This window comes from Delphinus delphis, chromosome 8 (genome assembly GCF_949987515.2).
Source record: "Delphinus delphis chromosome 8, mDelDel1.2, whole genome shotgun sequence".
Classification (NCBI taxonomy): Eukaryota; Metazoa; Chordata; class Mammalia; order Artiodactyla; family Delphinidae; genus Delphinus; species Delphinus delphis.
In genome coordinates, this window is record NC_082690.1 from 98,912,382 (window position 1) to 98,937,380 (window position 24,999).

General features: G+C 44.2%; 2 protein-coding genes across 2 annotated transcripts; both read right to left on the reverse strand.

The window, feature by feature from the left end:
- Positions 1–2,302: 2,302 nt before the first annotated feature.
- Positions 2,303–16,262, reverse strand: LOC132430309 (olfactory receptor 5P55-like). Its single transcript, XM_069540986.1, is given in 4 exon segments — positions 2,303–3,155; positions 3,157–3,246; positions 15,991–16,025; positions 16,158–16,262. Coding segments are annotated over 4 exon segments (1,083 nt in total).
- A 1,768-nt stretch (positions 16,263–18,030) lies between these two features.
- LOC132429212 (olfactory receptor 5P55-like) lies at positions 18,031–18,986 on the reverse strand. The gene is given in 2 exon segments (XM_060017427.1): positions 18,031–18,906; positions 18,909–18,986. Coding segments are annotated over 2 exon segments (954 nt in total).
- Between the last annotated feature and the right edge of the window lie 6,013 nt (positions 18,987–24,999).

The following is a 24,999-nucleotide window of genomic DNA, read 5'->3' on the forward strand; positions in this document are numbered from 1 at the left end:
AAATCTTCCTTTTTTCTTTTTCCATTCAGCGCTCAATCTTTGGTTTCTGGTAGTTTAAACATTTTTCTTTAACAAAGGCAAACCAGAGCACAGAGGAAGGAATGATAAATTCTGTGTGTAGGAGTCAGAAAAGTTTGGAGAAGAGGTTGCATTTAGGCTGGGACTGGAATGATAATGAAAAGATCCGTCAGGCTGACAAAGCGATGAGGAAGCACATTCCAGGTGCTGGGAGGACACGAGCAAAGGAAGAGGTGTGCAAATGTATGACCTATTCAGGCCAGGCCAGGTCACTTGTTGGGGCTGCAGGGTAGGTGTTTGGTGGGAACTGTGAGGTGCTCCCTGGAAAGTTAGGGTGGCACAAGCTTGTAAGATAATACTAAAGAGTTGAGAATTTTCCCTGTGGCCAAGGGTTGCAAACTCAAATACCTACAAGGACCACTCAGACACCTTAAATGAATGAAAAAGGTATTCTTCTACATGCACACAATTTTTTTGGGGGGGAGGGTGTTAATCTTACACCTGTGGGGACATTCTTCACATCCAAAAAATAGATATTATCTTCCTTCATTCAAGGAGTATTGGCTGAGCTTCTTCCAGGCACCAGGCATCGTCCTAGGCACTGGCTACTTGTCTTGAAACATGTACATCTCTAAGCCTTTCTTTTCTTTTCTTACTTTTGCTAGAGATGTGAATATAATACATTTTCTCTACTATTATGAAAAAACTCAGGGCATGATAAAAAGGCAACAGACACCCCAAGAAGAGTGATGGGGAAGAATGGGGTGGGGAGAACTGGAGAATCCGTGTCCTGTTTAAAAGGGCATCTCTGGCTCAGCACAAGATGATTATAACTGTGCTGAGAATAAGACTGGTAGAATGCGCCAATTCAATTTTTCTTCCCAGAGAAAGTGGCAATAGGGATTGAAAAAATGTGATTGTATCAAAATTTTTTATGTTGGCTAAAAACTTTAAACTTACTATATGCTGCCCACACACAAACGGCTGGCAGGGCATGTTGGGGTCATGGGTGAACCATCAGTCCTCCGCCATCCTCTGCTCTAGGCAGCAGGCAGTGAGGGAATGAATACTGGATAGGCATCAAGAGTACTTCTTTTTTAAAAACAGGATCCCCAAAAAAAAAAAAAAAAAAAAAAAAAAAAAAAACAGGATCCCAAGATTGTCAAGGTGGCCGTGTGCCCAGCTAATAACCATATTTCCCAGCCTCCCTTGCTTAGTCGAGTCATATGACTCCCCTGTGACTAAGTTCTGGCAAATAAGAGGCCAATGGTTGTGCTTGGCTGTTACTGAAAAGGCTACAAAAAGGGGATAGACAGCTGGTAATGTCCCCCATTCCTCCAGCTTTCTTCTTCAAAGAGTAAAGTGATGGCTAGAGCTTCAGCAGTCATATTAGGCTAAGGGGCAGCCTTGAATATAGAAGCCATATTAGTGCTTGACAAAATACAAAAGACTGTGTAACTTAGACAACAGATACTAATTTTTTCCAGAGTTATGGAGGCCAGAAGTCCAAGATCAAGGGGTTGGAAGATTTGGTTTCTTCAGAGGCCTCTCCCCTTGTTTTGAAGGTGACCACCTTCTTGCTGTGTCCTCACATGGTCTTTTCTCTGTGTGTGCACATCCCAGGTATCTATTTGTGTGTCCAAATTTCCTCTTCTTATAAAGACATCAGTCCGATTGTATTAAGGGCCCGGTCTCCAAATACAGTTATGTTCTGAGGTACCAGGGGTTAAGGTTTCAACATATCAATTTTTGGGTGGGGAGATAATTCGTCCCATAACAGAAATTAGGCATGAAAGATGCTGGGATTATTGAAGAGACAGTTTTACTTCTTCTTTTCCAATTTGTATTCCCTTTATTTCTTTTTCTTCTCTGACTGCAGTGGCTAGGACTTCCATGATCTAGCCCCTCCTTATGACATATGGAATTTAGGAATAACTGTGCCCATTGTCTGCTTGTAAGATGCACTTATCAGAAAAAGACAATATAATGTATGGGTTGAAAACATGGTCTCTGGAGCCAGACTGCCTGGATTCAAATTCTGACTATGCTTCTTATTAGCTGTGTGACCTTGAGCCAGTTACTCAGCCTCTCTGTGCCTCAGATTCCTAAGGGACAATAATAGTATTTATTTCAACCTCTTGTTGTGAAGATTAAATGGATTGATAAGTGAAAGGTATTTAAAATAGTGCTGGCACATAATTCCTTCTATCCAAGTGTTAATATTATTCAGGTTTTATGTTGTCTCTACCATGGTATGGCTTAGGATAGAATGTTCCACTCTCTGTTAGGAAGGCAGCATGTCAAGGCATCCCCTCTTTAGAGCAGGCTTCACATCTTTATTCCTCAGGCTGTAGCTCAGAGGGTTCAGCATGGGGATGATCACTGTGTAGAAGACAGACACGACCTCGTTCTGTTCCATGGAACTGTGAGAGCTTGCCTGAGCATACATGAAGGTGATGGTGCCGTAGAAGACGCAGATGACTGCGAGGTGAGAGGCACAGGTGGAGAGTGCTTTGCTCTAAGCCTTGAGGGAACGCATCCTGCAGATAGTCACCAGGCTGTAGGCATAAGAGACCAGGATAATGATGATGGTAAAGAGGATAATCAAGGCAGAAGATGAGAAGACAATGGCCTCAGCCTTGGCAACGTCTGCACAGGCAAGTTGGAGCACAAGGGGGATGTCACAGACATAGTGGTTAATGATATGGGGGCCACAGTAGAGCGGCTTGAAGATGTACCCAGTCAGTAAAGCTGAATTGGCAACAGAAGCCATATAGGTGACTGCCACCAGTTGGACACACAGATGTTGGGACATGCTGATTTTGTAGAGGAGAGGGTGGTAGATGGCAGCAAATCGGTCATATGCCATAATGGCCAGGAGCAGACACCCAGCAGTACCGTGGAGAGTCATGAGGGTCATCTGGACCAGGCAGCCTGCAAAGGAGGTGGACTGGCTTGAGGTGAGGAAGCTCTGCAGCAACCTGGGGGTGTTTAACGTGGAGAAGGAGGAGTCTATGAAGGAGAGGATACTCAGCAAGAAGTACATGGGCGTGTGGAGCTGCGGGTCTGCGTGGATCAGGGTGATCATGGCCAGGTTGTCTGTGAGGGTAACTGAGTAGATGAACAGGAAGAGTGCAGAGGATGCCCTTGAGCCCTGCCTGCTCTGTGAGCCGCAGCAGGAGGAACCAGGTGACGCAGGTGCAGTTCTTTGCTGTAGTGCCCCTGTCACTGCAGAGACACCAAGTAAGACATGCTTGTACCCTAGAGGCAGACCCTGGATTCAGTGTCTGAAGCTCTTTTAATTCCCCAGAATGGGCAGTGCTAGAGGAACTGGGGAGGGGACACTGGCATGAACTGATCACCTACTCTGAGTCATGTGCTACCTCATTTCCTAAACAGCTATTGAAACTTCATAATACTTTCTCACTTAAATATTATGCCCATTTAAGTATTCACAATAGCCAAGACATGGAAACAACCTAAATGTCCATCGACAGAGGAATGGATAAAGAAGATGTGGTACATATATCCAATGGAATACCACTCAGACATGAAAATGAACGAAATAATGCCATTTGCAGCAACATGGATGGACTTAGAGATTATCACACTAAGTGAAGTAAATCAGACAGAGACAGACAGATAATATATGATATCACTTATATGTGGAATCTAAAATATGACAAATCAACTTATCTATGAAACAGAACAAACTTATGGTTGCCAAGAGGGACAGGGCAAGGGGAGGGATGGATTGGGAGTTTGGGATTAGCAGATGCAAACTATGAATAATCAACAAGTTCCTACTGTATAGCACAGGGAACTATATTCAATATCCCGTGATAAACTATAATGGAAAAGAGTATGAAAAAGAATGTATATATACATATAACTGAATCAGTTTGCTATATAGCAGAAATTAATGCAACATTGTAAATCAACTATACTTCAATAAAATAAATTGTAAAAATGTATAGAACATAAAAAATTATGTCCATTTATATTTAGTGAGAGTATCAATTTGTCCAAGGTAAAAGAGCTAGTACATAAAGAACGTGGGATTAGAACTCAGTCCAAGTAACAATCATATGTCTATTATATAGTTATAATAATTTTCTCTTCCCCAAATTTCCTGTTCCATGGAGAACTGGCATCACTAGTGAGTGTTGGAGGCCGGTATGTTGGTCCAGAGAGGGAATACATGGAAGTGTTAATTTGTTATTTATTTGGGGGCAAAGGCTCCAACAGTACTAGTCCCCAAGGCCAGGGACATTGAAATCAAGCCTAATGTCATCATTAATATAAGGTGACTCAGTAGAGCAGTGATTTCTCCCAGTGTTGTAGGTTGAATTGTATCTTTCAGGAAGATTTGTTGAAGTCCTAACCCCTGGTACCTGTGAATGTTACCTTATTTGTAAATAGGGTCTTTGCAGAAGTAATCAAGTTGAATCATATTCGATTAGGGTGAGCCCTCAATCCACTATGACTGGTGTTCTTATAAGAAAAGAAAATGGAGATACAGGAGATGATACGGGAGAATGCCATGTGAAGACACGGATACAGAGGCAAGATGGCCATGTGAAGACAGAAGCAGAAGTTGGAGTGATGCTGCAAGCCAAGGATGTCTGGGGCTTCTGGGAGCCAGAGAGACAAGGAAACATCCAGCCCTTGAAGCTTCTGAGGGAGCACATCTCTGCCAACACCTTCATTTTGAACTTGCAGCCTCCAGAACTATGAGGGAGTGTATTTTTCTTGTATTAAGTCACATAATTTGTGGTACTTTGTTACAGCAGCCCTAGGACACTAATACACCCAGCTGGGGACACTCCTGGCTATTGGTACAGGCCTCCTGAGCAGTTGTCAGGAGACTGGGCTTTCTTTTTTTTTTTTTGGCCATGCCACATGGCATGTGAGATCTTATTTCCCTGACCAGGGAGCAGTGGAAGTGCAGAGTCTTAACCACTGGACTGCCAGGGAAATCCCTGAGGCTGGGCTTTCAGATCTCTCTCTATTGACAGAGCTAATAATCCAAGGGGAGAAAATTAAACGCAATAAATTAAAACAAAGTCATTTATTAGTTACCACTAACTAAGAAAAATATTTGTATGGGAGAATAGGCAGCTACATTAAATATGAAAACTCCAGTTCAACAAAACCATGACCAAAGAACCAAAGTCTTGTGTTTTAGCTATAAATAACAAGGCAGTAGGACATGCCAGATTTGTGGTATTGGGGTCCAGTGCAGGGCATGGTTCTGAACTGGAGGTGAACTCTTTCACCAGAGAGCACAGGTCAGAGTGTTCACACACCTAACCTCCCCAGAGGAGCCCACATGTTTATGTAAGTTTTCTCAGCTGTTGTCATGCTCCCAAGAATTTGCCTCTAAACATCCTCGCTTTTTAGGTTTTCAGATAACCAAGGCTGCTGTTCGGAGGGGAAGCCCTTGTATGGGATACTGGCCAGGGCCTTCTGTCGTTGGTTGGACATCATTGGTTGGACATCAGTTCTGATTGGTTGAGTGTAGGTTCTGATTGTTGGAGCATCTGTTCTGATTGGTGCCCATGGCGTTCTGGTTGTTAAATGTTTGGAATTCTGTATCATCTGGATGAGGCTGGGAACAAAGGAGGAATAAGGTAGGGCCTCTTCAGAGTATCTCAGGATAGCTAGAAATAAGTGGCATCTGATCAAAGCTGGTAATAGGGCTTTGTGCTATCAGTATCTATTGGCAACTCGGCCTCTTGAAATATAAAAAAGTATGTACAGATTTTACCTATGGAGAGCACCAGTGGGGTTGCTTCCTCTCTGCTCATGGTGTTTCCTTTCTTAAAGAGGGATATCCATTGTGTAATACACCTGGCCCCCTCTTCTCCTGGAGGAGGGATGCCTTTTGTGATCAATGGGTTTGGGATAAGGCACTCTGGAGCTATCCCAGGTAGCTCTGCTTTGCTCATTGGAAGCACAGGTTCTGCTCTGCTCTATTTCTCCGTAATGTAGACCTTAAAACTAGGTCATTGTCTGTCTAATTTTTAAGAAGACCACTTACAAGGATGAGTCATGTTCTGCAGTACCAAGTTGCATCAGTGATGCAGGTGGTATTTTGCTCTCTGTCTGCGTTTCTTCTACCTCATCTCTCTTAATTGGTTCAGAATTAGCATAGAGAGGAGAGATGTTAGTTATTGTGGTCCTTAAAGACCTCAGCACAGAGAAAACTGGAAGGAAGCTGGCAGGGGTGCTTTGCTTGGCCTGTCTCTTCAATAATTCCATGACCTGGGCTCACTCATCTCTAGCACACTGATAGAGTTAAGGGGTGAGTTGGCTGAAACAATGGGTGTGATTGAACCCTGGAGGAGCTGGATTCACAGTAATAAATTCCTAGATGAGAAAGCAGAAGGACAGCCCCCTCCAGTTCCTCTGCTAAGATGTTGATGAGGGGCTGCCATGGCAATGAGAGTACATGAATGAGAATGAAGTGTCCTGACAAGAAAGAAAAGAGAAGACTTATCAAGGTTAGAAGAGGGGCGGCTCATGAAGGTGGAGGTCATCTCAAGATGAGAAAGTCCCTGAGAGTTTCTGAAGATCTCCTGTTCCCATGGATACCTTACAGAGCCAAGGATGGGTTCTGCTTCTCTCTCTGACACCTCTGCTCTTGCCTTGGGCACAGGAACTTGCCACTTTTGGCTATAACTTTAATTCCTTGATATTTGTGTGTAAAGTACAGTGATCAGTAGTTTGGAGTCTCAACTAATTTCATAAATTTTTTTTTTTTTAAATTTTGGCCATGCTGCACAGCTTGTGGGATCTTAGTTCCCTGACCAGGGATTGAACCCGTGCCCTCAGCAGTGAAAGCGAGGAGTCCTAACCACTGGACCACCAGGGAATTCCCAATAAATACATTTCTTTTGATAGAAAGAGCTTTAGTGAATGGGTGAAGAAACTGGAGTTTTCAGACCCCCAGGGTTAGTCCAGGTACTATTTATTCCTTGCTTTTAAAAATAAACATTTGGGCTTTCCTGGTGGTGCAGTGGTTGAGAGTCCACCTGCCGATGTGGGGGACACGGGTTCGTGCCCCGGTCCACATTTCACGGAGCGGCTGGACCCGTGACCCGTGGCCGCTGAGCCTGCACGTCTGGAGCCTGTGCTTCGCAACGGGAGAGGCCACAACAGAGAGAGGTCCGCGTACCGCAAAAAAAAAAAAAGAGAGGATAGAATGTGAGCAGTAAAAGCCAAGAGGCCCCTGGGACTTCCCTGGTGGTCCGGTGGTAAAGAATCTGCTTTCCAATGCAGGGGACGCTGGTTCCATCTCTGGTCAGGGAACTAAGATCCCACATGCCGCAGGGCAACTAAGCCGGCGCACCACACCTACTGAGCCTGCGTGCCTCAACTAGAGAGCCTGCGTGCTGCAAACTACAGAGCCCACGTGCTCTGGAACCCTTGCGCCACAACTAGAGAGAAGCCTGCCCGCCACAAGGAAAGATTCCCGCATGCCTTAACGTAGATCCTGCGTGCCGCAATTAAGACATGATGCAGCCAAATATTAAAAAAAAATAAAATAAAAAGCCAAGAGGTCCCTGGGTACAACCCTAAGGAAATTAATTTCAACCTTCCTGTGCACTGCTTCTGAGCTCCAATTTTTTCCCAGTCACCTCGGTGAAGGGACTGATCAGATTTGAATGGTGTGAGCATGGTTCATGAGAAAGGGAGGATAAAGGAATCTAAGCCCTTACTGGTATTAGGATTCCACCTCTCAGCCCGCTTACCTGTGGTTGAGCAGAGACCATCCATCGATGAGCCTTGTTTTTGCAGACCTCTTGGGGTGTTCCTCTCCCCTTTTCATTAATTGCCCCTGACCAGCTTTCTCAAGAGAACTTCTCAACCAGTTGTAACAAAGCTGGGAAGACTCCCGTCTTAAGTTTCGTCTAGTTTTTTTCATCATGACCCCTAGAGTTAAGAATTGTGCCAGTGGGAATTCGTGACTGGTCCTCCCAGGAGCAGTCCTAGAACTGCAGGTTGTCTCCAAGGTATGCTGGAGAGGTCTTGGGGAGGGTTGTCTGGGAACCCCTGAGGAGCAGGGATTCTCCGTCAAATGCCAGGACAGATGCTCTTCATTTACAGTATCCATCTCTGGTGGGCCTGTCTTCAGGTTACTGAGACTCAAAAGGCCGAGATGTGCACAGGGCACAAGTCCACATAATCCCCAGGTCTCACAAGAAGTGAGTGAAAGTGATAATGACATCAACATATGTGCCCTCTTGGATGGTCTAGACGTGGCTTCCCCAATTGTTATTTCCTTTGATCCTCAGAATGTCCCTGGGAAACAAGCATGTATATTTGCTGTAAATATACAATAATGGGATTATATCATATTTGCTTTATTCACTTAACAGTATTGAAACTACATCTCTCCACCTAAAAAAAAACAACATAATTCTTCCCACCTGCAAAATAGCTCTATTGTCTTTGTAAAAAGAACACATGCTAGTTGTAAAAAATTTAAACAACACAGAAAAGAACCAAGAAGAGAGCAGAACATCATCTAAAATCCTGCCACCACAGAAAATGGACATTGGTGAGTGTTCGTGTTATAAATTTCTCAATGCGATCATGACCATGATTTTCCATAAACAGAATCAAACAGAGTTATACTACGTAAGATAGTCTGTCATTTACTTTCTCACTCATGCCATGGGCATTTCCCTATATCAGTCAATAAGTAATAGTCTACATAATTGTACTTAATCACTGCATGTTTTTTATTGTGTATGTGTGGCATCATTTGCTTGTCCCCCTGGGTTGACAATAAGGTATTTCCAACTTTTCACTGTTATAAATAACTTTGACAGACACCCTCAGGTATGGGCGCTGGAGGGCCAAGTCCACTGAGAACGGTATAGAAAGACTGCTTTTCCCAGGCCAGGAAGGAAGACACTGGCTCACTCCTTGGGGACTCTGGCACCTCGGGTTTCCACAATCCCAGGGGAAATCACCTCATAAAGCAAGAGGCCTTGTTAAGCAAATGACTTGTTTGGGTAAAAGAAATTCAGTCCCTAGACTACAGATCTGGGAGAGAGTCACAGCAGGTGAGCGACTGGATTGCCCAAGTTTCCTGCAGATAAGAGGGGGTTTATTCACTTGGGAAGACCTGCTGAATCTCGCAGTGAAACAGTGCTGAGTCCTCTGACCTTTGCGCTGCATCCCAACCTGCACGAGGTGTCTGATGCATCTGCCCCGCAAATGCCCCCTTCATGCTGCCAGCCCTCTACTCATGAATGCAGTGTTCCTTCATGTGCTACATTTTATTCTGATGCCTAAGAGTCAGTGCTCCTCCCTGGAGCTCTCGGATAAGAATTCTTACCCATTCTCTTTCCTCACTTAAATTAAGCTTGGCCGCATCACTAGGTGTGGCCCCGTGCGTGTGAATGGACGTGATTTGTGCCCTCTCTGAGCATACATGCCTCCGGAGCCACCCCATGGTCTCCCATATCCCCTCTCTTCCCTCTGCTATGACACCAGCCATGTCCAGGATATAGGGGCTTCTCTTACATGAGCCTGAATCTTGGAATGAAAAGGAGCAGACGCACGACGGACTCGTGATAGACGTGAACACGAGTGAGAAATACACTTTCTGCTGCTGTGAGCCAATGAGATGTGGGTATTGTCTGTTAATGCAGCAGCCTGAGCTGCCTGATAGCTTCTTCCAGGGCAAACTTCTTCTCTTGGTTGTAACCCCAGTTCTATCTCATCTCTCCTAATTCAGATGGTCCATGCTTCTCGGTCCAGGCTCCTTCCTGTTTCCTCTGAGAAGTCCTTTCTTCACACTTACTGAGCTAGCATCTAGCTAACTGACCTAAGGCAATTTTCTAAAACTGTTTTGACTTTTAGTTAAAAACATTTTTTATTGAGATATAATTGACGTACAACATTCTATTAGATTTAGGGGTACAACATAATGATTTAATATTTGTATATACTGAGAAATGGTCACAAGAAGTCTAGTTAACATCTGTCACCATACGTAGTTACAATTTTTTTCTTGTGATGAGAATGTTTAAGATCTACTCTCTTAGCAACTTTCAAATATGCAAGACAGTATCCTTAACTGTAGTCACCATGCTGTGCATTACGTCCCCATGACTCATGTATGACAATTCATTTTTTTAACATGAGGAGGTTCTAGTTGTTAGTAGCAGGTTCTATACAACCCCATTCTTTCAAGCCTGATTGACAAGTGATATGAGCACTTCTTCAGCTGAAACTATTTCTCTATTAACTATCTCTGCTCACTTTGTGGGGTGAGGTGGGAGAAACACACAGCATTAGAGCCTAGGCTTAATGTCACTGGTGGGAGGAAGTGAGGTGATGAAGTTCAGTTTCCATGGGAACAGAATAGAGTCTCATGGTAGCTTAAAAAAAAATAAATTTGAGCTTGGAGATCATCTCTATCCACATAGTTTATCTATTGGGACTGAGAGCTGAGACTTCCTATTTGGCAACATGACTTACCTGATTGTTCCCAGAAATTCAGGCCTAGGAAGATGTGATTGTAAACCAATAAATAACTTCACTGTTTGCTTCATGAAGTTCCTGCAGGCCAATTTATCTGAACAAATAGTTTGCTTCTCTAGGCAAACATCTCTCCTATTAAGACAATAGATCACTCACTTGGGTAAAGAATTTTCTCAACAAACAGTTTACTTACCAAGATTTGCTTTCAGGCCCTTCCCCCTTCTGTCAATCCTAAACTATAACGTCACAGACTTTGTCCAGCGTCCTGATCTGCTCCTTGAGGTGGAAGATCCACCTCAAACCCCTTGAATCCAGACCCCCCAAATCTATAAATATTTTCCATTGATTTCCTCCTATTGAGAACTACTAAGATTCTGTATTCTCTCTTATTATAGTAAGTCTAATAAACTTAGCTTTGGTCGAGAAACAGGTTTTCTGGTGGTGTTTCAAAGAGTTACCAATTGACAATCCATTCTTTACCCAGGGTGACTTGGGAACATTTTGCTTCCTGTTTTTGGGGGAGCCATTTTGTTTTCTGTTTTGGCCACCTGATAATTGAGAAGAAAAGCAGAGTTACATTACCTGTAAGGCAGGTTACCCCATCAGTATATGTTTTATCAATACGAAGGTTCGTTGGTACTGCCAAGTGGGTTCAGATTTCATGTGGATATCAGGACTGGAAGTGACCTTCCTTAGATCATATTTTCTAAATACTTCCTTTTGCACAAGGAAAAATTGAGGTCCTGGTTCAGTAGACCCTTCTCTGATTTGGGGGAGAGATGCTACTTTAAGCAACGTCACTCCTTCTCCAAGCTCCCCATTTATGATTCAATCAGTGAATCACTGCTTGTCCACTCTTGAAACCAGCGTGGACTTGCCTTGGAAGAAAAAGTGGCTTCATTATTTGTTGTGACTCACGAAGAAACTCTACACTAGCATTAAGATGGAACTCAGGAAGGGGATGACGGAGAGGTAACTGGCTTAGGAAATTGGGGCTTTCTTTTGTGGCAAAAGGAGTGGGGCCAGAGCAGTGGCACCAAGGGCCCTTTCATTTCCTAATTTTTCCTGCCCCTTCTGTCTCATTTCTTTTTTCCTCTTCCAAGTGGCTCTTCAGGTGCTCTGTAGGAACTGAAAACTCCTGGTAGGAGTCAAGACTCTATGGGATTAATAGAAAAGCTGGGCCTTGGTGGGAAATAGGGAGAAGTTCTCTGGATTTTTTGGAAGCAGTAGAAATGTAAGCTTGTATAATTTTCTGCAAAAACCCAAGGGGTTTTAGACATTCGAGTAGAGCGTAGGCTTTGGAATCAGCTGGACCTGGATCTGCCATTGAACTATATTTGACCCTAGGTTTCTTGGACTCTCAGTTTTCTCATCTGTGAAATAGGCATAATCTACTCATAGAATTGTTATGAGGGTTAAATGAAATAGTGTGTATGTGGTGCCTCCCAGAATTCTTGGCACATAATATATGTTCAATAAATATTAGCTATGAATGATCGTTATTGGGCAAATGCCTCCTTCAGGGAGCAGACTGTTTCATAAAGTCCCGAGCCTTATAGAATAACGACAACTGGTATTCTTTTTATCTTCTGCTGTCTAAAAGCCGAAAATCCAAAGAGGAAGAGGTGAAATATATATAAATACATATGCCTTAATTAATATGCCCTGATTAACTACCCAGCACTGTGCTAGGCTCAGTGGGGGATGAAATGAAATACGAGCTTTGGTTCCTGCTTCAGAGAGCCTGCAGTTCAGCTGGGGAAGCGAGATACACAGCCAGATAGCAACGGTGAGCAGAGTTTGTAGGAATGTAACTCTGTGGGAATAATTCAGCACCGTCCCAGTGACAAATGTGCTTGTGTTTGTACGCTGTCCTGGGAGTGGAGAACTCAAGAATAAAGGAGGTTGGTGAGGAAACAGGTGCTGGGACAGCGTACGCTTCACTGCAGCCTCTGAAGTGCTGTCTTTGGCCACTGTCTCTTATCAGGGGCAATAGAGCTGTGGAGGAGAGGTCAAGGTCAGGTGCCAGAATAGGAGAGGATGGGTCTTTAAAAGAAGCTTAACTCCAAACATATTTTGTACGTAAGCAGGAGTCTGGAGGGATCTGAAATACCCCTTTCTGAGTCTGGCTCCTCACAAGTTAGGTTTGACTTCCAATGGCCTTAAGGACAAGGAATCTGATATTTGCCTTGCCCCCAAGGGTACCACCTATTGGTCTAACTTTGTGTCTGACCCTGATTTCACTCATGATGCTGCCTTTCTTATCTTGACCTGGGTTTTGAACTCTTATCGTTCTTCTCCTGGTATTTGGCCTTTGACTCATCCTTGGTGTAGAGTTACCGCGCTCTGCAGGATCTGAGTACTTGTCCTGGCTCTGTCCTGCTACAGGACCTCAGGGTTTAGCCCATTGTCTTGAGACTCCGAGAGCTGGCTGAGCCTATATGAACACGATGGTGCCATTGAAGAGGGAGATGACAGTAAGATGAAAGTCACGGATGGAGGGAGCTTTGCTTTGGGCTTTCAGGGGATGCATCCTTCTGGTCATGACTAGGATGACAGTGACAATGGAGAGGGTAAGCAGAACAATGGAAGGGGATGGCCTCAGCCTTGGCAAGGTCAGCACAGGTAAGTTGGAGGTTAGGCAGAGAGGCAGAGGTCGCAGAAGTACTGATGAACGGTGCTGGAGCCACGGGAGAGCAAGATGAAGATGCTATTTTGCATGACCACATCACTGATACCAGCAGCCAATGCCCTTTTAATGCCCAGAATAAATAATCCTAGAAGAAGTGGGGAAGCTGGTATCAGGTGATCATCTACTCTAAACCATGCTATATGCTAAGCCTTTTGCCATATAAGTATTTAATCTTTACACAACGTTCTTGTTTACAAATTAAGCTAGATTGTACATGGCAAAACCAGACTCAGACACCAGTCCTGTCTGATTCCATGACCCACGTAGCTTCTGTTTCACCTTATGCTCTCATGAATCTACAATCTTCTGTCTCAGGATTTCTGGTTCATAGGGAAAGAGAAAGAAGGAAATTTGGGAGAGTGATTGGGTGGCTAAGGAGGTAGATTCATTACCCAGTAGGTCTGGGTTGTATTTAGGAACATGTGATTTCTCAGTGACGGCTAAGCCTGGGGAAGAGGACATGAGGGGCGAGCACGGCAAGTGAGTTGGCGTTAACCATGGGTTATGGTGATCACACTGAGGGAAAACTCTGGCTTCCCCCAGCAGCTCCACTGTGGAGACTCAGTGCTGGGGCTGCCAGGGCAGCGACCCACATTTGGGCTGAATGTCTGAGCCCAAGTCTTGTGACTGTGGAAGTCAGAAGGGGGAGAGGCATGAAGGCAGCGATGTCAGATAGGAACCGCTAAGAAATTTTAAACATCCCATCCTGCCCGTAAGTCCTCACGTCTGTCTCTGGTCTTCCTTCTTGCTTTGGTCTTCTAGGGCACAGTTTGAGAGCCTGCCTGTTTTGCTCACATCACTTGTTTACTGACAACTTTGTAAATTGAGTGATTGGGTCATTTTTATAAAGAATTGCAGTTTTGAGCTTCAAAGAGCATGTGAGTAGAACAGCAAACTGTCTGTTGGATGCAACAGTAACACCCAAGGGAAGCTTCACTGTTCAGACCCTGAGGTCCTGCTTCAGATACAGACACGGTGTTTCCTGGGCATAGAGTTTTCTGGGTGATAATGACTCTGGAGGGCTGGCCTTGAAACTTCAGTCTCTCAAGTTATCAAACATCCTACTTTATGAGCATCTTAGAGTAGAAGAATGGGGTCTGAGATTGACTGGTACCCCTCCATGGAACAAATTCATCTTTACAGAGCTTATCCACACACTGCCTATGAGCCAGGCTTGCTTCCCATCTAGCTCAGCTTCTTGGGACTGGCCAGTTTCTCTGAGGTCTCGGAGAGGGTAAGGATGAAACGGGGTCTGTGACACTGGTGGGGGGTGTGGACAGCATTCAGGATCCTGTGGAGAAGGCAGGGTGGCCACACCCTAGCGGGATCCATGAATCTTCTGAAGGATATCTGTCCATCTCCCTCTCCTTGAGATACTAGTTTCCTCTGGCCAGCTCCAGTTGGAGGTGCCCTTAGACTGTCTTGGATTCTTCCTCCAAGGGAAGGCCCCTGTCTTATCTAATTTTGGCTCCTTCCATCCTGCCCCAAGTTGTCCCTGGAAGTGATGTCTGGAGAGACATTACGCTTGGTGAGTGAAGTTATCAGCCGCTGGAGAGCTTGAGTTTTCCACCGAAGATCCCAGTGCCAGGGCCGACTCCCCACTTCATTACAATGTCCCTCCCCCAAAGACTTTTAGGGTTAGTTTAAATGAGTTTGAGACCCTTGAGAACAAGATGAACATCCAGGAGATTCAAAGTGATTTATCCCCCCTTTCCATCTGTAAACAGGAGATTTTAGGGATCATCTCTATTCTACATAGGACAGACCTGAGGCCCAGCAAGGCTGACCAATTTTTCTCAGGTGCTGGAGCCAGTCATTGGTAACAGTAAACACTCATTCAACACTGACTGTTTGCTTGGACTGTGATCCATTGTAGCCCAGTGCTTTGGCTGCCTCTCTGGGACCACAGACCGGTCTTCCTTTTAGCACCTGTGGCTTGATCTGCCCCTACCTTTGGCTTCACTTCCACCCAATGGAAAGTTCTAGATGTTCAGGTACTGGCTGGGCTCTGGGTGCTCTAAAGATGTGTAAATAAAAATTTAATTCAAATGCTCTTGAGAGAGGTAACACTTTGACTTAATTTCGAACCAACATTCCAATGACTCCTATTGGGTTCTATGCCAGATGGTTTTAGGTGAAGGGAGAGGGGAGGAGAGGGCTGGGTTCCATTTGGAGAGGGCAGTATGTGGGGGGCTGAAGGAATTGGATGCCTTGTCTCTCTGGGGAAACTTTGCCATGTCACCAGCTGCTCCTGCGCTCACACCTCTGCCTTGTCTTCCCTCCATTCCTCTTAGGCTACTCACCTATCAATTTTGGGGGAACCTGTTCACTTCTTAGTCTGTGACTAGGTTGCCTAGGGCTGTTGGCAACATGTGCTCAGGAACTGGTGAAGTTAGGAAGCAGAGTCTGAGCTTACCAGGGCAGTGAAGGAGGGGTTGGCTCCTCCCCTTCTCCGTTTCCTGGTCCTCTGCATCTCCCTGGCCCTAAGGGAAATTATTATTTAAAGAAAACTTTCTAATTAAGCAAATGGCTTATTTTCATGAAAAGACTGCAGTTCCTAACTTCCTGAGTCTGAGATGGAGTATTGCGGAGGTGGTAGGGGACCGGCTGGAGCCTGCTCTAGCCTTAGCATGTGTGACGGTTAATTTTATGTGCCAACTTGGCCGGACAAAAGGATGCACAGATAGTTGGAGAACACTTCTCAGTGTGTCTGTGAGGGGTTTCCAGAAGAGATTAGCATTTGAATTGGAAGGCTGAGTAAAGAAGATGGTCCTCACCAATGCGGGTGGGCATCCTCCAGTCGGTAGAGCGCCTGAATAAAACAAGAAGGCCGAGGAAGGGTGACTTTGCTGTTTTTATTTGAACTGTGGGACCTCCATCTTCTCCTGCCCTCAGATATTGCTGATCTTGGTTCCCGAGGCTTCAGAATCTCACCACAACTTACGTCGATAGCCCCCTGGTTTTTAGGCTTTTGTTCAGACTGAATTCCAGCACTGTCTTTCCTAGTCCTCCAGCTTGCAGACAGCAGATTGCGGATCTCAGCCTCCATAACTGCGCCAGCCAATTCCTATAATAAATCTCCTCTTATATCTATCTATCCATATATATCCCGTTGGTTCTGCTTCTCTGGAGAAGCCTAGTACAGTATGTTAAGAAAAATGACCTCAAACCTGTACATAAAGCCGGGAGGTGATTCCAATATCGTCACTAAGCATTGATCAACGGGTTCACCCATGGATTAATTAGTTTTCTAGGAAGAAGTTTCACCTTGGCATCTGTGAAGTTACAGGTGAATGACTTATCTGCTGGCGATGTAACTGCTTCTTTGTCTTCTTCACAGGCCTCAAGCCCAGCTGTACTGCCCTTAACCCAACCTGCCTATACTCCCCTTTTTTCTTCCCCATCAGGATCTAAGATGGTCAGGTTTTGTTTTTCCCTCTTCCCCATTTATATCATCCACATTCTTTTTTTTTTGTGGTACGTGGGCCTCTCATTGTTGTAGCCTCTCCCGTTGTGGAGCACAGGCTCCGTGCGCGCAGGCTCAGCGGCTCCGCGGCATGTGGGACCCTCCCGGACCGGGGCACGAACCCGTGTCCCCTGCATCGGCAGGCGGACTCTCAACCACTGCGCCACCAGGGAAGCCGCATCCACATTCTTAATCCCATGCTTTTTCGCCCTCCCTGGCTGATTCATAAACTGAAGTAATTCAGTGGATTAGGGAACTCAGAGTTAGAGGTAACCAGGCAAAGCATAAAACACATTTGCAACCCATCTCCTGTTACCTAGGATTCCCAGGTTGGCAGGGATGTGGGGACACTAGCATACATGGAACAGGGTTCAAGCCAATTTTATTTGAATCCCCAAAAGATACTGAACCTCAGTTGACATCTGGGTTTCACAATACATTCCACCTCCTTTTCCCCACTCTTAAATTAGTAAGACTGATTTCTGTTACGATACAAGTAGGGTTTTGTCTAAAAACATAAAGGTAATTTGATTTTGATTGAAGAAAGCTGTATGGTCTTTCAGCCTTTAATTTTGTTTAATTGGCCATTTACATAGAAATAATAGCTCATGACTGCTTTAGAGCACATTTTGGGCCCTGGCCAATTGGAGCCTCCGCTCTCTCCCACAAAGTCGAGTGACTACTGTCTCCTCCCTATACTCAAACACCACATGCATTATTTCTCCAACATCATGTATTCAGAAAGGCAACATTCCCTGTAGAGCCTTGTAGGGAAAGTTTCTCCTGTTGAAATATGTCATTTTCACTGTTTGGCATTCAATGGTCCTTTCCATATGTGGGAACTCTCAAGACGGGAAGAATATAGAATCTAGCTCCCACTTCTGAAGTGAAGGAAGGTCCTATTTCCACCTCCCAGGGCTTTGTACAACAGAAATGTGGATGTAGGAGCTCAGTGGATGTAAGATATCCATGCTGGATGTAGTTAATATATCAAGAGATGTAGAATAGCTACGTTGCCAGACAGGTGAATGCTCCTGCTTAGGACTTGAGCTTCAGGGAATGATGGGAAGGTCTGGGATCAGTTAGAGATGATACACAGCTGGATGCTATAGAGGGGGGGTGTGGTGGCTAGTGCAGGTGGCTGTGTCCAGCAGCTGAGTTGTGTTGAAAGCTTGGGGCAGCAGTGCTAGCTGCAGCCATGGAGAGTGCCCAGAGGTGGTGCTTCCTATGGTGCTATCCTGCACAGACTACTCTTGTGGCAGGCTCTTAGCTGTGCCTTGCCTCTCTTGGTTCTTGTCCCGGCTGGGTTCTCTAGGCTTCTCTTCTATCTTATGGGCTACCAGATACTTTTCTAACAAATTACTTTTCTGCTTAGCTTAAGGACCCTAACTTGTGCAGAGGCCTTGACATATTTATTCTTTAGGCTGTAGACCATTGGGTTCAGCATGGGGAACATAATGGTGTAGAACACAAAGAGGATCTTGTTACAGGCCGAGGCAGTTTCAGGGTTGGATTGGACATATACAAGGAGCACAGACCCATAGAAAAAGGAGAGGGCAGTGAGGTGGGAGGCACAGGTGGAGAGGGCCTTGCGCTGGGCCTCCAAGGACTTCATCCTACAGATTGTGACCAGGATGTAGGCATTCGAGACCAAGATGACTGAGATTGTGGGGACAGTGACCAAGGCAGAAAAGACGAGCAAGATGACATTGGCCATGGTTGTCTCTGAGCAGGCCAGTTGGAGCATGGCGGGGTGGATATCACAGAAGTAGTGATCAATGATGTTGGGACCACAGTAGGGCAAGATGAAGGCATTCCCTGTCTGAACAGCTGAAATGAACACCCCAGCAGCATAGGTGACCACCACCAGCCAGACACACAAACACTTGGACATGAGGGTGTGGTAGAGGAGAGGGGGGCAGATGGCCACGAATTGGTCATAGGCCATCATGGCCAGAAGCAGACACTCCCCTGTGCCATGGAGGATCATGAGGGCCATCTGGACCACACAGCCCACGAAGGAGATGGACTGGTCAGTGGTGACGAAGTTGATCAGCAGCCTGGGAGTGAACACGGAGGCACTGCAGATGTCAAGGAAGGAAAGCACACCCAGGAGGAAGTACATGGGGGTGTGGAGGGTGGCACTGGCGTGGATCATATCTATCAGGCCCAGGTTGCCCACCAGAATCACAGAGTAGATCAGCAGGAAGATGGCAAAGAGGAGTTGAGTTGCTTTTGGTCTGCGCTGTTTGTGAGGCCCAGCAGGATGAATCCCTTCACTGTGGTGTGCTTCTGACCCCAGGCCATTGAACTGGTGTGTTTCTCGCATGACAATGAAGAAGAGGAGGAGAAACAAGAATGGAGAAACAATAACATTCTCATCAAAGAGGTAGCCTTTAACATCTACTACAAGTGAAAAGTCACGTGTATCTCTGAGTGGTAGATTGTTCTCGAAATCCCACAGCAATCCCATGATGTCACAATCATGCTTGCGTGCTAAGTGTTCCCTGTCTCTCTTAGGATAATGTCTAAATTCTTTAATCTGCTAGATGTTCTCTTTGAAACACCTCCATGCTCCCCTGCTCTCAGTTTACCCTCTAGCAATTCTGAAAAACTTACTTCTACAAACATACAATGTTATTGCAGATGTCGGTGTCTTCACAAATTCAACATTTTCTTCTTGGAATGTCCTTGGGTCTCTCCAAACCCAGCTTAGAGGTCTGTTCCCTTCCTCTCTCCCCTGGATTTCACAAATACTCCTTTAGTTGAATTAATAGCACCATATTTTAACATAAAGCCCATCCAATATTACTCAGCCATAAAAAAGAATGAAATAATGCCTTTTGTAGCAACATGGATGGACCTAGAGATTATCATACCAAGTGAAGGAAGTCAGAGAAGGACAAATACTATATGATATCGCTTATATGTGGAATCTAAAAGAAAATGATACAAATGAACTTACTTACAAAACAGAAATAGAGTCATAGATGTAGAAAACAAACTTACGGTTACGGGGGGGAAAGGGAAAGGGAGGGATAAATTGCAAAATTGGGATTGACATATACACACTACTATATATAAAATAGATAACTAATAAGGACCTACTGTATAGCACAGGGAACTCTACTCAATACTCTGCAATGACCTATATGGGAAAAGAACCTAAAAAAGAGTGGGGATATATATATATATATATATATATATATATATATATACACACATATATATAACTGATTCACTTTGTTGTACATCAGAAACTAACACAATATTGTAAATCAACTATACTCCAATAAAAATTAAAAAAAATGCCCATCCATCTTTCCTATTGCATTTTTTTACTCCTAGTAGGAGGAGAGTTACTTAATATCTCAATAATTTGTGCCCTGATATCTATCACAGTGCCTCATGTCAATGAATGAATATAAATTAACTATAATTAGATAAGAAAGTCTTCCCACTCAGGTAATGTCAACTCAATCCTTTCGGTTGTTTTGGCCAAAACCTTCTAGCCATTTTTGACCTTTTTCCCCCACGACCCCTCATCGAATCCCTCAGCAAATCATTTTGGCTCTACCTTCAAAAGGTATACTGGTTTCTCACCCTCTTTTGAGAGGCGCCATCCTATCTTGCTTGGGTTATTGCAACTGGTCTTAGCTGGTGTCTTGTTTCTTTCTCATGAGGAGCAGCCAGGGTGATTCTGTTAACACCTGAAAGTCAGAACCCTCGCGGTGGCCCTCAAAGCCCACTCTGCTAGGCTGACCACTACTCTGACACCCTCTTCACCTCTCTGGCCTCTTCTCCTCCTCTCCCCACTCTCCCTAACCCTGCTCTAGCTACACGTCTCTCCTTACTCCTCTTAGGACACGCCAGGCATGAGTCAGGACCTCTGTGCTCACTGGCCCCTACCCTCACTTTGCTTCAGTTAGCTGCCACATGGCTCCTTCTCTCTACTCCTTTAAGCTGTGGGTCAAATGTCACCTGCTTGTGCAGCCCTTCCTAAGCACCCTATTTAAAGGAAACTCTCTCCTACTCCAGCACTCACTATTCCCCTTCTCGGTTTGATCTTTTTTTCCTCGTAGGACTGATTCCCTCCTAACATGCTATATATGCATGACTGATTAGTTTATGATCTCTACCCTGACATTAGGATGCACGAACCGTGAAGCCAGGCATTTTTGTCAATTCTGTTCATTGCTGTATCTCCAGGGACTGGCACAATGTTGGCCCTCAATAGACTTCCCTGGCGGTCCAGTGGTTAAGACTCTGCACTTCCACTGCTGGGGGCATGGGTTTGATCCCTCGTTAGGGAACTAAGATCCCGCATGCCATGTGGCATGGCCAAAGAAAAAACATACAGAGTCTTATCAAGGCAAATCAGGCTGCAAAGAGGTTAGTTACTACCCAGATGGGTGAGTTTGGAATTCCACTTGCCCAAATCAGGTGACAAACATTGGAGAATAAGAATTGGGTAAGAAGTCCATAGCTTCAACCTAATCATGAGAAAACATCAGACAAACCCAAGTCGGGAAGCATTCCACACAATGCTTGACCAGTATGCCTCAAAACTGCCAACAGCAAAAATGACAAGAATGACCGGGAAACTGTCACAGATTGGAGGAGACTAAGAAAATTTAGCAACTCAATACAATGTGGTATCCTGGATTTAGAGACTGGAACAACAACAAAAAGGGACATTAGTGGAAAAACTGATGACATCTAAATAAAACCTATAGTTTAGTCAACCCTATTGCACCAATTTTAATTTCTGATTTTCAACAGTTGTACTGTGGTCATGTAGAGAAAGATGGATGAAGGGTAGACAGGAACTCTCTGTACTATGTTTATATCTCCTCTGTAAGTCTAAATTCTTTTAAACTAAAATGTTCAAAAAAAAAAAAAGAATTAGGTAAGAGTAGAATTGAAAGATGATGCACTGGGTTGTGAAACTCAATACCACTGGAAGCTGGGGCCTGCGGTACCTTGTTATAGCAGCAGAACCTGACTACAGGAGCTGGTTAACATGAAGGATGCGCTGAACACTCGAGGGAGGAAGACCCATGTTCCCCTCTTCCAGTCTTGAAGTCGTAGCCCAAATCACTGACTCCACAACGCTCATCTCGAATCTTGGACAATCATTTGTAACTCCAGTTGCTGTGGGAGCCTCAGGATGTCTTTTCAGATGGGTGTATGCTTTGCACCCTGCATTGATAATTGTGTGTAGGATCTATTTGTAAGATGACAAGTTTATGTGACAATTATACTATTTAATATGAACTTGAATACCTATTTGAATATATACATATTGCATCTGCATACTATTTAAGGTGCTTAAAACAATTAAGAGTGTCTAGTTAATTAGACTTGAAATATGGAGAATGATTAGCTAAACTGAATTAACTAAATCTATGTTCGATTAGACTCTGCTAAAATGCAGAACATTTGATTTACCAAAAATAAACATTTTGATTTAGTAATTTTCAGGAGTTGTTTAAATGTTTATGAAGGTACTTGAAGGGCTTGGAAATCAGGTACATTAAATTTGTGATTGTAGTTTAAAAAGTTTAAGAGCGTTTAATCAATCATGTTTTATAAATAGTGTTTAAATGTTTAGGAGAATTTGCTCCTATAGGGTTTCTTTTTGTGACTTTACTTTGAATTATTTAAGAGAATTTGATTTTAAACAGCACTTAAGTTATTTGGGGGAATTTAATCTGTTAGATTTTTGGGCAAAGGAAGCATTAACCAAAGATCAAGTGTGATTGTTTAGAAGTTTTTTTCAAATTAATTAATTTATTTACCATTGGCAGTGTTGGGACTTTGTTGCTGAGCACAGGTTTTCTCTAGTTGCGGCAAGTGGGTCTATTTGTTGTGGTGCAGTTTCTTCTCATTGTGGTGGCTTCTCTTGTTGTGGAGCACAGGCTCTAGGCACACGGGCTTCGGTAGTTGTGGTGTGTGGGCTCAGTAGTTGTGGCTCACGGGCTCAGTAGTTGTGGCACACGGGTTTAGTTGCTCCGCGGCATGTGGGATCTTCCCGGACCAGGGCTCGAACCCGTGTCCCCTGCATTGGCAGGAGAATTCTTAACCACTGCGCCACCAGGGAAGCCCCGATTGTTTTAAATTTTAACAAACATTACTAGATATATAATTAAATTTATTATATTTAGAAATTGCATTTAACGGCCTAAGAAAAACTAGAAATTGCATTTAATGGCCTAGGAAAAACTAAGTTCCAAATTTACAACTCAGTAGAAAAATACTTGAAAAATAAAGAGTGGAAAAAAAGTGAGAATCTCAGGGTCCCAATTCCGTGAGGCCAATTTCTCACCATAGGACAATGTAGATGCTCGTTCAATTTTATTATTATTATGATGTTAATCCACCAAAGAGTTTCAGGTATCAGCTCACTTTAGTCACACAGTGTTTGGAGACTGTGTCACTCCAGTTGGTGGTCAACTTTTTAGACTTATCAACCAGTAAAGATCACAAATCCACAAAAAATAAATTTACAGATTAAGATATAATCAATTAATAAACGGTTTTAGATAATCCTTTCCATGTACAAAAGATCTGGACATTAAAAAAGTTGCCTGTAACCCAGCACATTGCGGGAGCTGAAATACTTGTGGATTGAATGTACTGACGGGGAGAAACAGGAAGGAGCCACAGGACTGAGAACCTGGAGAACCTAATTCCCTGAGGAGTGGCGCTCAGGGAGTTCTCCCGGGAGCTCCTCGATGGGGGTATGGTTCCAGTTCCACACTTGGTGATGTGACACTGGCAAGTCACTTGGAGAAAGCTGGGTCCTACGTACTCATCTGCAAAGTGCAAAGGACAAGTCTTGGCTGGGCTTTTGGGATTCAGAGATGGTAAAAACAGAGGTGCTTTGAAAAGAATGAGGTGCTTATAATAATCCTGGGTGATGGTGGAGGGAGGAAGACATATTAGGATGGAGGAAACACATATTTGTTGAGCCTCTGCTCTGTGCTCTTCTCCAGGCTAGGTGTTCCCCTCCATCCCCACCTCATCTGAGAGGTGAGTAACCTGCCTGAGGTCCCAAATGGATGAACTGATATTTGAAGCTGGATGGCTCTAGGGAGAGCAACTGGCATAACCCCCTCTTCATCGGAGGGAATCATAGCCTCAGGAAAGAAGGTAAGTAACACGAGCTAGGGAAATTACTTAATGAGAATCAAGAGATCATATAGGGTAACCAGAGAAGAACAGTGAGACCCAATAGTTCAGGCAGCCTGAATCAGATGTCTAAACCAGAAATAACTCGGGAGAACAGAACATGTCCTAAGTATAGTATGAGGTCCGTACAAGAGGACTTTTTAAAGGAAGTAATTGTTCTCCCACCTGGTTTCCAGTCACAGATTCTAGCGCAGCCATCCAATTATAGGAGGATCCTAAACTCTCACCGTTCACCCAGCCTCCGAGGGTGATCCAGGTGTGCAGAATTTCTGCCACCTGCAGAGGACTCAGACTGTCAATTCTTGACCTCAGTGGCAGGTCTCTTGGTTTCCAGAAGGGAAATCAGGACCCCCAGAGCATCCAGACTGAGCGCACACCTTTCACGGTCTCCCCAGCAATGACACAAGGCAATGCTACTCTGATCCTTGTTCTGAGAACTAACTCAGCTGGGGACTCACCAAGCGGGTACGTGAAAATGTTGAGTGAATCAATTTCATTGAATTTTTGGGTGGGTGGAGGTACAGAAATAAGAACAAGGGGATTGTCTTTCAATTTTAGTTTTTGTTTTTGAGTGGAACTGTGTTTCTATGGCACAAAATTCAGAAGGGACTACACTGAAAATAAGTCCTCCCATCCTGCCCCTTCTGATTCCCCAGTCACTCACCTCTCTTCCTCAGAAGCTACCAGTTTCCTGTGTATTTTTCTGTTGTTAGTCATTGCTTACATGAGCAATACGTGTACGTATATACCCTCCTTTCTCTTTTAAAAGATACAAATGGTAGCAAACTATAAACATTGTTCTGCATCTTGTTTTTCTTTTTAAACAACCTATTTTGGAGATCTTTCAATGTCAGTGATTAAATGCTGCCCATTTTTTTCCCCCAAAAGATGTTTCATGAACGTCTCTTTTAAGAAGTCCCCTAATGAGGGATATATAAGTTATTGCTTCTCCTTTACAGTTACCAACAGCGCCTATCTTAAAGCAACTTTGGGTTAAAACAATTTGGAATCCAGAGCCATGAAACCTCCAATAAAAATATTAGTGTGCAAACCTCTGACTTGGTTTTCATGCAGAGAACTCGCAGCCTTGCTGGACTTTCCTACATTTCCTTTTTGGGGGAGAAGA